The sequence below is a fragment of the Carcharodon carcharias genome, chromosome 4, assembly GCF_017639515.1.
Source record: "Carcharodon carcharias isolate sCarCar2 chromosome 4, sCarCar2.pri, whole genome shotgun sequence".
Lineage (NCBI taxonomy): Eukaryota > Metazoa > Chordata > Chondrichthyes > Lamniformes > Lamnidae > Carcharodon > Carcharodon carcharias.
The window spans coordinates 138,020,561-138,035,154 of NC_054470.1; the positions used below are offsets into that span (position 1 = coordinate 138,020,561).

At 40.7% G+C, this 14,594-nt stretch overlaps 1 protein-coding gene across 2 annotated transcripts; it reads right to left on the minus strand.

Annotated features, from left to right (window-relative positions):
• Positions 1-5,923: 5,923 nt before the first annotated feature.
• On the minus strand, positions 5,924-11,184 carry nr2f1a (nuclear receptor subfamily 2, group F, member 1a). Of its 2 annotated transcripts, none has more exons than XM_041186914.1 (3): positions 9,997-11,184; positions 8,781-9,305; positions 5,924-7,128 (listed from the first exon to the last, which is right to left on the minus strand). In XM_041186914.1, the coding sequence occupies exons 1-3, from the start codon at positions 10,460-10,462 to the stop codon at positions 6,854-6,856; spliced, it is 1,266 nt and encodes a 421-aa protein (XP_041042848.1). In that variant the 5' UTR covers positions 10,463-11,184; the 3' UTR covers positions 5,924-6,853. The 2 variants fall into 2 exon arrangements, with proteins under 2 accessions (XP_041042848.1, XP_041042847.1); XM_041186913.1 differs by having other exon boundaries at positions 8,781-9,308; positions 9,997-11,183.
• Between the last annotated feature and the right edge of the window lie 3,410 nt (positions 11,185-14,594).

Consider the following 14,594-nt stretch of genomic DNA (forward strand, 5'->3'; position numbering starts at 1 on the left):
ATACAGCGAACGTCTTCCTAAATCAACACAAACGCTTCGCTTACAGAAACCATCCAAGTACCCCCTTTGGAAAAAAAAAAGCCCTTCACGACTGGTATATTTTATGTGCCATAGCTTGTATTTGATCCATTGCCTCAGCTTGATCTAGGACTCTCTAGACAAGAAGATATATACACAATTATACAGCCATCATCTTGCCTGTTAACATACTTACTGAAAGACAGAAAAAGAAACCCACATAGTCTTCTTGTTTTGTTTTGCAATACAACATTTTATTTAAATCCATTTGTCAACAATGTAAACGATGTTATATCAATTCATTTTATTAATAATACATCAGAAAGTACATATCATTGCTGAGCATTTTCGAAATCCTTTCATGTTGTTTGACAGTGACATTGCAACCTCATATACATCTTAACAAGGCCTCCCCGCATCCCCACTTCTGCCTAGGGTGCTAATGCGGCTGGTCCATATTCCTTAAGAAATTTTAATAACCGCTGAACTGTGCATGTGATGCCCTGCAAGTGATGTTGCGTATTTCATACAAGCCATCGTGGAATGGGAAATGATTCATCACACCGATAAATGGAGAAGATGTCAAGCTAACACAATGTTTCGATTCATTAAATATCCAGTAAATGATAGACTGCGTTTTATATTTGTCTGAGAACCAGCGGTAAGTAAACTTTGTATCTAGCTGAAAGTCAGCGGCCTTCTTTCCGCAGTGCAACAATTAAATACATGGCGAATGTGCTTATCTTCAATCAGAGAACACGCTGGAGAAGGTTGTAATGGAATCCCCAGTAAGTGACATTACAAGACTCTGGGCTGTGCACTTGTGCGCTCTCTTGGACAGATAGTGAAATGCCTGGTGTAAACTTTTTTTGAGGCTGATTTTTTATGAGGTGGGTGGATGCTGGAACTCAGATTGTTCGGTGCAGGGTTTGAAACGTATTCCCTGACAAGTGGGGATAATAAATGAGTGTCGCTTTCAGATGGATATCTCAGACGTGAAATTGCGCCCAGCTGGTTGTGTAAGCAAACAAATAGTTTCATGTAAGAATCTCGTCTTGTAGGTTGATGAATAGAACACGACATCGGTAAATGGGTCTTTAACTCATTTAGGAATAAAACTCTTGGCTCTCTCAGTGAAAGACACGGAGACGCCATGTACCCAGAGCAATCGCTATTTAAAAAAAGAGTTTTATTAGTTTCCACTCCTTCACCCACATTTTTACCATTAAATCCAAACGTCAGTCAATTACAATGATCACCAGCTCATCAGTGCAAAATCTGAACAGGGCCTAACTTTGTTGCACGTATGGAGATTAATAGTTCTGTTTTGTGAAAATACTTGGGGTTTGGAAATGCGAGAAGTTAAATGGGAAAGTATTAGAAGGTAAACATACTTCTCCTATTTGGCAAATGACATCTGTTTGTAAAATAAAACCACCTTTTTAGACAAAAGCGTTGGGGAGGGGGGCGTTCAATTTAAGTAGAGTGTTTTTAAAACAAACTGCTTTTCAGGATTAATCTCAAGCCCTCGCTTTCTCCAAAACCATATTGAATATAACACCAACGGATTCGCTCTGCAGCTTAAAATTAGGCCGATCAAATATCTTTTTAATTTGTTATTTTTAAAACGTGCTCAAACTGTGCAAAAAGTGACAGAGTTAAGCGGCGAAGATGGACAGATGGAATGAAAATAAATTCATTTCACTCAACTGGAACTGTAATAAACACAGTTATTTATAAGAAATGTTTCAAACGACAGGCAGACAGTGGTTTAGCCTTTGCATAGTTAGATCCCTAAGGGAGTTCCTTTTTTTTGATTTTTTTTCAACAAATCTTGTGGTTACAGCCCCTTAAAACACGCCTCTGAAAAAAGAATGGACACTATCCGTTTGAGAAACTGAAGTCGGGCAAAAAAAAGGGGGGGGGGGGGCGGGTGGTGTCGGGGAAGCAAAATAGTCCAGGTAACGCGTTTAACTGTAATATTTCAGACAAAAAGATGTAAAATCATGTAGTTACGGGACAACCAAACATAAAAGGAATCCTCTGAGGAGAATTCTGGTTGTAAAGGAGAGAGAGAGAGAGAGAGACCAAGAAGAGAATTGAGGCAAAGCAGGAAAAGAGAGGAGTCGGCAATGCTTAAGGGGAGAATCAGATAAAACAAGAGAAAAAGGACAATGCAGTGTTCAATGACAATTCGGTGAAACAGGAAGAAAGAAAAGATTGGGAAGTAGAATCCAGACCTCGTTTTAAAGGGAAATCAAACAGAAACAGGGAAAGAGAACAGCCGGCGGTTTTAATGCGGGCATAGAGGGGTTGAAGAATTGTGTTTGTGATAATTCAGGGCAAAGGGAAGGATGGGGGGTGGGGGGGTTGGGGAGTTTGGGGTGAGGGGAGACAGAGAGAAGGAAAACAAATAACATTCCACGGCCAACAGCTTTCAAGTCTGTCCTTGTTCACTTTAAAATTAGAAGCATAACGTTTCATGAAAGAATAAAACATTATTTGAAAACTGCACATGATTTATTACAAGAACAATATACAGCTGGTTTCATATTTTATTAAAAGTACACTAACATCAGAGTTCAATACATACACTTTTCCTGCGTTTAGTTGTTCATATTCATTTTCAGCTTAATTTATGCATTAACAGCAATAGAAGCCCACCCCCACCAATAGGTCAACTTTTGAGTTGCTGTTGATGAAATGTAAAGCTCGGGGATACCTTACTGTTTCAAAATTCCTTTCTTGTGCATCCTGGACCCTATAAATCATCTTAATTTGAGAAAACTAGAAATATGCTGATATAAAACAACCATCATTTCTTAATTGCGGGTCTATTTTTATTCCGAGTTTGCTCCTGAGGCGTAACACCAATTCCCCCCTCATATTAGCAATACTGTAAAGTCAATGGGTAAAAGTCACAACGTCACAGTATATTAGATCCTTTCCAGTAGAATCATTTAAAAATCCTCTTTTTAACCACTGAAGAATTTATTGGGGAATAAAACAAGATGTTGTAACTAAAATAGAAATAAAAACATTTGCAGATTCACTTGAAATAGAGTAGAATAGAAAGCAGCATTTAAACGTGTAAACTGTAGTGTGTGGAAAAGTGGTTCATTACATTATAATTTTATAACTTTGATACAAAACTTATTGTGGTACACAGCAATTAAATAATACAAATATAAATAACTAAAGGACAACCTCCAGGATATGAAAGTATAAACCACGCACTATTCAGATCATTAATACTTGACCACACACTGCAACGTTTCCAGATTAATTTAATGAATTATGATGCTAAAAATGAAGCCTTAGACCAAGAGGCTTCGGCTTCTTTGTTTCACAAGAAAGGACTGAAACTGGGCAGGGAAAGCATTTTTTAAATGTATCTAAAAAAATCTTTAAAGGCCGCCATATTTGTTAGCTACCATCTGCTTCCAATGAGCCTGGCTGCCCATATTATTAAAGTGCTGGACTGGGCTGCAATTTCTCCAAGAAGAAAAGTATGACCTTAAATAATAAATTTCCTGGTCATCCCCAAACCAATCAGTGTTTTACTTCGACTGAAACACAATACACAGAGCCAAGTGCATCACAAAAGTGTCCATTTCAGGCAACGAAAGTTGAAATCAGCATTTATTTTCAGGTTAAACATTGATATTTTGCAACAGCATTCGCCCCTTCGGTTTCTGGGAGGATTAATAATATTTGAAGATTCCAGTTAAATAGATTCCCTGGAAAAAAAAGTTCCGAGGCAGCTTCTCAGTTGCACTTCGTAAAAGGGGGGAAATGCAAATTTAAAAAATAATAACAAACAAAGGTAACTATAAGTAAGGAGCGTAGAACGGACAGAGTTCAGATAGCTCCAGCCTCACGAAATGTCTGCGCAGGTTAAAAGCAGGTGGCAGTAAAAAAAAATCCATCGGTTACTAAACAACCTGTACTCAATGTACAAATATGTGTTTACCAAAGAGAAAGTGGAATGCAGTATTTACATAGTGTCAGAGCTGTGCGCTTTTACTATCACAGACAACATCAAGGCTATTAATTTCTATAGAATGGAATTGCGCGGCATTAAATATATTGGGTCGCCATATATCATGCTGAAATCCGGACTTAAGTGTCAAGAACAGCCACGAAATATAATGATCTGTTTATATAAGTGAATTTAAACAATTAATTAGAAACAGTGCTTCAAAATAGGGGAAAACGCATTTTGGAATACACCCACTGTCCCCCACAGTTCCTGACATGTTATGAAATACCACAGGAAGCCCCTGTCATACTCAGCACTAACAAGTTTAAACAGTATTTTAATTGGATTTAACGGTGAAACGATGAAAAATCATTATCTATTAGGGCTTTGATGTCGATGGGCGGCCGTAAAAGGGTAGTGTAAAAGTCGGGGTTGAAGGAAATAGGGGCCTCGGGGAAACGCTCATAGCGACAACTGACAATAAGTTGCAGTCAAACCCATTGAAAGAGCACTGATCAGAATAAAAAAAAAACCCTGAAATATCCATAATGTTAAGTGCAACCAGCGTGTGCACAGCAATGCCTCAGTTCTTTCTTTATTGGTTCTCCATCTTACTTGGGCATGTAGGCATGTGTAGGTATTGTTACTGCATATTGCTGTTGTGGGTGGATATAGGCATCTGTATTGGAACATACATAGACAATCTATTTACACGTTAATTATTCCATCTAAAAGTGTCTGTAGCCATCGCCTTGTGTATCCTGCAGCTTTGCGACTAGAATGTTAAAAACCCCAAGCGGCCAGAAAGCATGATCACGTTAAATGCAAAGAGAAAGCTTCAGAGCATAGAGAGGAAAATCAAAACACAAACAGACACATTCTCTCTCTCACACAGACACACACACACACGCAAACACACACACGCACACACACATTCTCTCTCACACACAGACACATGCATGCACACACAGTTTCTCACACACACCACACATATCACACATATCTTTCTGTAAAAACAGACACATCTCTCTATCTCACACACACAACATACATTCGCTTCCACCAGCACAACACACACATATTTACAACCACTCTCTCGGATTCACAATGTGCCCCTTGCTGCTTTACTCTGGACTGGCCATTACGTTTAATTTCGATGCACAGTTGTTAAAGGAAGCTCTCCCATGACAGTGTGTGCTAGAGCTTTGATCCGGATTATAAAATACTAATGCAAACAGCAACTGAAATCTACAACAGCCTTTTCTAGGCAAGGCACAGCAGTCTTTACATCTCCACTGTCTGGAAGCAGTTGGTTCTTTAAAATCTTCTGAATATTTCATCCAGATATAACCAGCGTATAACTATAACTTGAATGGTATTATTTAAAACATGATGAGGAATTTATACACATATATGATTATTAAGGCCCGGGCAATTAATGCCCAAATATCAGTGGGATGGAAGTCCCTTAAAATCTATATTGTCGATCACGAAGCAGAGAACGACGCCACCAGTGAACAGATAACACAGACACGGCTGCGATAGATCTCTTTTATATCACTTTTGTAATTGTTCCAGCGTAACAACGTTTTTTTACAAGAATATTCCATCATACCCACAGAACAACGCCACGGTACAACGCGTCTGCAAGGGTACAACGCGTGTACTTATTTCTAGACGTTGTGTTTTTATTCAGTCTACAGGTAAACAGGCTCGGCAGTACTGATAGGAAAGTTTAGCTGCATGATTAAAAACCGGGGAGAGGAGGTGAGCTTGGAGGATGGGGGGAGGGGAAGCAACACAAAATAAAACAATTTTGTTTCCACGTGGAAAGTCAGAGACAATTGGGTTGGGGTGAAGGGAGAGGGGGAGATGTGAGGAGGGGTGGGGGGGGGGGGGGGGGTGGTGGTGGGGGGCGGGGGGGAAGGAGGGTGGTGGTGGTGGGGAACTCGTTATCGTAACAAAACAAAAGTTAAATCAAGGTCAGTCCTGAATACAAATCAATAATTTCAATCAACCTAATTCCAGAGTTCACGGAGACTTTTTTAAAAAAAAAACCAAAGAAAAAAGTGCCTTGGACACGCTGACCAAAACTCTTCTTTCTACGAAGGCAATGGGAGCTGACACAGAATCCAAGTGTTCTTTAGGCGGTCCGCTCTGTGATAGTTCTAAAAACACGTTTTCTCTATTATCTTTTAGCAGTGCTCCCTTACAATCTGATCACTTTTTAAAACGTCAGTTTTGCCAATACTGCAGGCTAGTTGGTACGCTTAAAGCGACAAAAAGTTTCTTTTTTTTTAAATGTTGTGCTAAATTCTTTTTTATTTATTTGTTTAATTCTGATTTCAATTTTAATTCTTGGAGAACATAGCTTTGACGACATAAATCGCACTCATTATAAGAAGCAAAAGGTTATATCAAAAAATTATTAGTATAGAATCACAGGAAACCTGGTTTGGAACCAGAAAAAAAATACAAAACAGATATAGATACATAGACACAGGACAATTTTATAATTATTTGGAAAATGTTATTTTCCCCCTAATTTCTGATTCTGTTTTTTAAAATGCGCATACGATGTTTTCTTGAATTTTACAAAAAAAGGAAAATAAAGACTAATATTTTACAAAATGATAAGCGATGCTTGTGGTAAGTGTGGTTCTACATATGGTGCAGTTCAGTTCCTTTTCACAGAATAAATCCCACAGTCAACAGTTTGGCCTCTTGGAAGGTCCTTTTATTTTCACAGATATCATTCTATAGGAACTTTCAAGTTCTTGAATGGAGAGGGAGGCTCACCTAAAATGCTTGTGTTTATTTTTGTTTTGTTTGGGGAGGGGTGTCCTTCTCTCATCATTGGATGGACATATAAGGCCAGTTGAAGCTGCTCCCCGACAGTAACATATCTCTGATGAGGGTTTCAATTGGGGTTTTACCTACCAAACGGACGAAGAAGAGCTGTTCGATGACCGAGGAGGAGACGGTGCGAAGAGAAGGCAGTCGCAGTAAGAGCTTGCCAAAGCGGCTCGGCTGGTTCGGGTACTGGCTCCTCACATATTCCTCCAGAGCACACTGAGATTTCTCCTGCAGGCTTTCTATGTGGGCAGCATCCGACAGGCCACAGGCGTCTTGACAGCCAGAGAAAAACAGAATTAGTGCCGCTATCAGTCGACCTTTTGTTTTATTTTAATCCTCGTTTATTTTTTATATATCAATCCACACACACAATTTCTTTCTCTCTCTCTCTCTCACACACACACACACACACATAAATGCATTCACTCCTCTACATGCTGGAGGCGGGCAAGCTATCTGATAACGTCTTTGCTTTTTTGTTGCAAATATTACGGCTGATGCAGTCTCTGATGCCAAAAGAAATAGCCAGCATAAGCTTTGAATTAGAAGTAACAAAGAAACTCTTAAATAATAAGTACAGATGTACGCCATTTCCCGCAGAGAACCAAGCGAGAGACACCAGTGTCTGGGAACATTGTGTGATAGATACTGGTACGTGTTATTGTTCCTATTCCTTTGCAGCATGTGTTACACATGCTTCTTATGCATTCCACTGCAAAGCAGCTTCTCTCTACAATAGTGTAGTCTTGTACCGATTTTTAAAAAGTGATAAACAAGAAGACGTGCAAACCATACACCATTCACAAGAAAGCAAGGCTATCATTAGTGAAATCCCGCCTTTGTACTAACAGTTTTGGTGATATGACTGTGTATAACATCATGCTTATATTGTCGGCAACATTTCCAATGTGTACAAAATGCATTCTAATAAAGTCAACATCCATCCAGTTGTTAGAGGTTTGGGGTTTGCTGGATTTTTTTTTGTTGCAAAATAACACTTACTGAATTTAAAAATCCCAATGTTATATGTGCATACACAGATGCTGTGCACTACCGAGCTTGAAACATTTTGTGGAACAGATAGGGCCAGATTGCGCTTTCTTTCAGGAAAGGCTCTTTGACGATTTGTGAACGCTTTAATTTATATGCTTGGAAGCCATATTTTAGCGTATGAATTAATAAAGTAAAATAGGAAGTTTGGGTCACGACCCGGCACTTGGACAGCATCCAGAATGAGAGGTTGAAAATGCTAGCCGGAAACCTAAGGTAAAACCACAACAAGCCTCCTGTAAGCTTCAGTAACTTCAAGCGGCCCTCACAAACAGGCCAGCGAGAAAGAAAATGGCAAGAAAAACACCCTCTCGATCATCCAAACGCTGTTCGCTTTGGAAAACTTGGACAGCTTTGAGAAAGGCTTCCCATGAATTCCCCTCTGGCTAACAATCAAAACAAGTTTGGTCAAAACTGGAGGGGAGGGGGAGGGGGAGTGAGGGTACGATGTGAGGCGTTTGAACAGACATATATAATTTCTATCTTTCTGCAATAATCGCATTACGTCTTTTTGTGTCTCTCCCTTACTGTGATTGTTCTATTTACCAACAGTTCCCTCGATGAAGGAATAATTTATCAAGATTTGCAGGCTGTTGAAAATATGATTAATTTGTAATTTTACTGATCAATTTCCAATTGATTTACATCAGATTATGTTATTTAATAACACCCTCCTGGTTAAAATAAATCATTGTTATAGCACTTGACTAATACCATCCTTTACATAAATAAGCATCAGCCGCCTAAACCATTCATATCTGCTTTCTCCCTGCACTCTTCTAGCACCGAGTGAGCAACGTTATTGATTTACATCCAATTCGCTGAACTTTCTGTCCCGTTCGCCCCCACCCCTCCCTTCTCCCGAACCACTCACCTGATGTGAATAGCACAATAGCTTTGAGACAGCTGTATTCTGCCGAGTCGACGTGGAGGGCTTTCAGCTTCTCGACTTGCTCCTGGAAGATCCTTATGTGATCCATGAAAGCAACGACCCTGTCTGCAGACATTGGCGAGGCATGGAGCCCGGCAGCAGCCAGCAGAGGAGCCACATGCAACGGCATCGAGCACTGGGCAGCATTGAGAACAAACAACTCACTCCAAGTCAGCCTTAGCAGAGCCACCTGATCTGTGATCTGCAGATCTGGGAAAAAAGGGATATTCCTGGCCCATTCCACGGCGCTGAAAAGCAATCGTGCAGCCAGTTCACAAATGTTCTCGATGCCCATGATGTTGTTGGGTTGCATACATTGACTCCCATACCGAGAGGTTGGGTAAGGCTCGGCCCGCAGTAGTAAGGAGATGTATCCAGACAGATAGCAATGGCCGTTCAAAGGGTCCCCATTCGTCAACGCGTACTGGCCTGGGTTTGGCTGAGTTGGAGGCATTCTTCCTCGCTGAACCGCTGACAGAAAGAGAAAAAAGGAGAGGAAATGTACATCCACAAAGCGCAATACAACCCACCCAAAGCTTCAGAAACACATCATTATTTTAACCACTATTTTAGATGTTTTTAAAGTTCACAAGCAACCAGTTCAATTTTTCATGTAAAATTACAATATGTGACGTTATAAAAAAAATTAGGCACATAAAAATGTAAATGCTAAACACAGTTTTACCCGTCAGAGCACTCCACATTGTGTCTGTTTTAAAAAAATCCAAAACACAACATTGCAGAAAGAATTGCTGGATTGTAAAAACTCCCCCAAACTGCAACACCCACCCACGGTTACAATTGGAAAATTCTCCAAACATCTAATGCATGAATGCAAACGATTAACTTACAATTACAGGGGGGAAAAGACCGATGTATTAACCATTTGAATCCACAAAAAATATGCAGCCATGCTTGTAATTGTTAAACTCTCTCAACTTTGAAGCTGCGAGTTCGATTTTTTTTAGGTTAAGCGATGTTTTTTAAAAAAATGTATTTTAAGAATATGAATTGGCATCTATTTTTACCAGGTTACAATTAACCGGTTAGAATGACTTTCCAGCCAAAGCATTTGTTCAGATTGAACCGAAATCGCGCAATGAGAGATTTGAAGTCCAGATCTCCTCACATTTACAGTGATGCTTAATAAAATATTCACCTTCCCGCCTCATCCCAACTTTGAGGCATTTCTTCAGGCGGCAGTACTGACACTGATTGCGGTGGTGCTGGTCTATAGGACAATTCCGGTTGGCACGACATGTGTACGTTAAGTTTCTCCGAACACTTCTCTTGAAGAAACTTTTGCAGCCCTCGCATGTGAACTGGCCGTAGTGCTTGCCGCTGGATTTATCCCCACACACCACACACTCGATATGCTGCTGCTGCTGCTGTTGACAGGGTTGTTGCTTCTCGCCGCCAGGCTGGACGCTCTGACTGCTGCCTCCGAGCGGAGTGGAGGGCGGCCCGGGCTGGCCCGGGGTCTGCGGGGTGTGGGGAGCACCCGATGCCGCCTGCTGCTGCTGCTGTTGCTGCTGCTGGCCCGGCTGCGTTTGTGCAGACTGGCCGCCCTGAGCTCCGGCCACATCGTCCTGAGGATCTCGCCAAGTACTAACTACCATTGCCATAATCTCGGGCCCAAAAAGTGCGGGAAAACAAGTTGATCGCACGGATTTTTTTTTGTCCTGTTGGTAGGGAGCAGAGTTGGATGGTGGTAACAGAAAATGAAGAAAGGAAAGAGAGAAGAAAAAAAGGAATAAAACTGCGATCAAAGCAACGCACACAGACACACACACATAAGGAGCAGTGAATGAATGAGTGAGTGTTGATCAACAGTAAGCGAAACAAATGAGGACCAAAAAAAATAAGAATAAAAAAGAAGATCCCGATCAGGGTACGCAAGTGTCGGGAGGCCAGATCCAGGGCAACACGCAGTCAGCCATTCAGGAAACCAATCTAGGAGGGAACGAGGGGTTAAAGATTATAGGAGTTGGGGAAAAAGAGACGACCTCAATTCGAAGGAACACACACACACACAAGAAAAATAACCACGCGATCCGAAGTAAAGTATGGCGAGTGTTAAATCCCTTCTTCTCCGGAGAGGAACAGAAAATAGAAGATCTGAATTGTCAGAGAGAGAAAAAAACTCACCAGGACAAAAAAAAAGGACGGCCGACGTTAAAGCGCCCTATTTTCACCTCTCATGCGGAGTGGAGAGAGAAAGAGAGGAAAGAAAAAACAATTAATAGAATATGCAAGGGGGAGACAAAATGAATGCGTTTAAACGGGAAGACTAGCGGAGCAATTTTTCCGAAAGGGGGATCTGCGCGAATGTCTGTATATAGTGAACTTTGACACTACTATTGAAACTGACACGTTTCTATGGAGATCGCTGCCTTATATGGAGCTCATGTCAAGGAGCCAAGAGAGGGGCTGTTGGCAACTGATAATCAAAGGCGACTGGTCATAGCCCTGAATTGGGGCTGGGGAGGCTAAGGTTAGCCAGCCTCCTGCACACTATTGGTTAGCCGTCTTATTTATTACCTACGACGCTCTGACAAGCAAAATTTACATTAGATCTCCTGCGCTGGTATTTACTTTGAGACCTTATTAGTATGGGTCGCCTGTGGTCACCACAAAAAAGCAACACGAGGACCTTGTGCTTGTAATAAAACAATGCAACGAGCAGCCTCGAAATTTCAGATTATGAAAAAAAAGTTAGTTGACAATCAAACTTTCTTTTCGTATTTTAATGGATCATTGTTTAAAAATAAATAAATAAAACGGGCACCCCATCCCTTTTGTGTGAAAGCGAAAAAAAATTGTTTGTGCTGTTGCAATATTAATTCGGTGAGCGACTGTTTTTTATATTTCATTTTTATTCTGTTTTGAATTATCCTTTGATGCCTCGCTATAATGCCGGTGAGATTCCAATTGTGATTTTCAGAGGACGGAAAGTTGCCATTGTGTGTAGACTGGGGAGCTGTGCTTGTAACTGTAGGATAAGTCCAGCAGAAAGTGCGGAGGCTGTTAACGTGCCTTGTATTTGACGTAAATTAAATCTCAGAACAGCTGTATCCGGCTGCCATCTAGCGTACAGTAGACAATTATCAAATATAATACACACCCAGCTGGATAACCCACCAGATGGGCTTTTATTGAGGGATTTGTTTAATGCGAATAATTTATTGAATTTTAAAGTAAGTATTTTAAACTATTAATCCAAATGTTATTAACCCTAAAATTTCAGAATGAATCATATTAGTGGAAAAAAATGAAAACCACGATCCAATCGACCCAGATTATTATTCGTTTCACAAAATTCTGGGTTACTGCTCCATATATATTGAAACAACGTTCGAAACTTGAAGATGTAATGTTATCACCAATCAGCCACGACAAAAACGCTTAACTCTAATAAAAGCAAATAGATTCTCGGTGACAAACAGCCATAAGTAAGATAATGTACTGTCTTTATGATTAATCAATGCATTACATCCATCCCTTACTTCTAATTTTTACTTTGTTCAAAAATAAAGCGTAAACTCAGCTTGGTGAACCTTCATAATTGGTTAGATAACTTAAAAGAAGAAACACCAGCGGCCTTTTGTACCATTCAATGTACACATACGCACACAAATTTGATCAACTAGTTTAATTTTAATGAAATGAATTCGATTCTTGCATGTTGCCTTGGTTAAACACAGTTTACAATCGGATTCCGTCCTCAACCGCCCCTATTGTATATGCATTGATGAAGCGCCGTTATTATGCAACAGTGGATCTCGTCTCTCTCTCTCTCCCTTCTCTCTCTCTCTTGCTCCTTAAATAAAGTCTCGGTCATGTCTTATGATTAGTGAAAAGGTGAAACGAATAAGATTAAAGGGAACAAAGAGAAAATTCTGTAAGTGTATCATCAGGGCTTTCCTCCTTAGAATGGGGCAGAGTGGACATTGGAATGGAGGCTGCCTCTCTCCTCACAACTTGCTTGAAGTGTGAAGAGCTTAAAACAGGCACCTGTAACCGACGGGAGCGAGAATCGTCAAAGCACGCCAGCAGGCAAGTAACAACTTTACTTTCATTCTCTGTATGATGCTTGGATTTTAGAAAAAGCCGCTCGAAATAGTCCGCGGCTCCCTGAAGCACTAAATTCTTTAAACATGAGGCTGACATGCTGTGCCTCCAAAGGCTATTTATGTATTACTGTGTCTGCTAATGAAAGGAAATAATTATTATTGTATATCATACAATACGCACTGCAATGATAAAGCTGTTAGCGACCGAATATTTTCCCTACGGTCACAGCAATGTTGTTCCAAAGCCATTCTGGTGCTTATGTGCAAAACAAGGAGTAACGGTGGATTTATTCATGTGTGCTTATGTTCTGATTACAACTGTCGCTAATCTTAAAGTAACTAGATTTATAGGCATTAGGCATATGTAGCGTAGCGCACATGGAGCAGGAATCGTCTCCCTATGTTTCAGCTGATGTGCTCTTTTAAAAAAATCAAGAGCGGCGTGAAACCGAGGTATGCCCAACTTGTAAGCTTCAGAAAGTAAGCTTCTCACCTGCTCTATTTGTTGTTTGATCACCTAATGAAAAGATCGATTGGCCAATGTTTGGCTAAGTGATAGTGTCAACAGATAAAGAAACAGCAAAATGATCGACTGGCCCCGGAATACAGACACACAATACACTGCTGCTGCCACCCGCCCGAGCCCTCAGTCACTCTCAGTCCTCTCTCCCTCCCTCTCAGTGCTTCTTCTCCATTTCAATAAATACGGTAGTGTTTTGACAGAGGGTGGTGCAAAAGTAGTTAGAAGAAAATAGCAATTCTGTAATGTGAGTTTAAGAGAAAGCTGGATTCATATGTGCAGTTCAGAAACGGAGAGGAAAGGGAAAATTGCCTTCAGCGGGAGGTCGGATCGTTTCAGGCCGGGCCTGAGGTAGGGAGAACCGGTGGCAAAATGACGTGGAGTCGGTACCTCCCAGCCTTACTATCCTCGAGGTATTTTGGAATTAATGACCGTACCTACATTGTTCAGCAGTATCTATGTCATGCAGTTCAGCTGATTGACTTCCTTATTCTTGTACTTCTTAGATTCTGAGTTTAAGAGCTGAATTTCAAGGTATACCTCAAACCGAAATACTTCATCCGCATTCAGCTCCCATCCTGAAGAATAAACAGCTCAGTTTCAAGTCCTTGGCATTTGTTTTTTTGGCCACAGATATTTAAGCAAAAACACGGGGCATTGCTTTGTCCTGTAAATTAATTCCCCCCCCCCCGCACCCCCCGCCAGTTAAAAAAAAGTAGCCTAGTTTTAGCAGGTTGTAGATGTTACTTGGAGAGCCTTGAATTTATCTCAACATGCTGCAGTCTTCTTTAGATATTTAAAAGCGCAATCTTGTAAATTTGAAACAAATATGAATACTGATGATAATTGTTATAATATAGTCAGAGCGAAGATTTTCCAGTGAGAATTAATGTATTTTGTTGCCTGATTTTTCCATCCAACCCACCCACCAAGAGCATCTGGTTTGTAGACTTTTGTAAATCTTGGGAAAAAAATGGCTGGTCTTTCAGTTAGATCTCCTCCCCCCTGTTAGGGCCGCTGACCTGCCCCATTACCCAAGGTTTTTTGCTGAGTTCCCGAGGGCAAAGAGAGAGAGGGAGAGAGAATTTTAACTTTTCCAGCTGTATCGAGTCAGCCACGGTGCAAAACATTTTTTTAAACGAGACATTTTCTTGCAGTTTCCCT

Bases quoted from the DNA above. Each gene is read 5' to 3' on its own strand.
- nr2f1a (XM_041186913.1), bottom strand. From the start codon at position 10,462: ATGGCAATGGTAGTTAGTACTTGGCGAGATCCTCAGGACGATGTGGCC. The intron at 9,309-9,996 runs GTGAATATTTTA...TCTTTCTGTCAG, and splicing joins AGTTGGGATGAGGCGGGAAG to CGGTTCAGCGAGGAAGAATG. The intron at 7,129-8,780 runs GTGAGTGGTTCG...CTGGCTGTCAAG, and splicing joins TATTGTGCTATTCACATCAG to ACGCCTGTGGCCTGTCGGAT.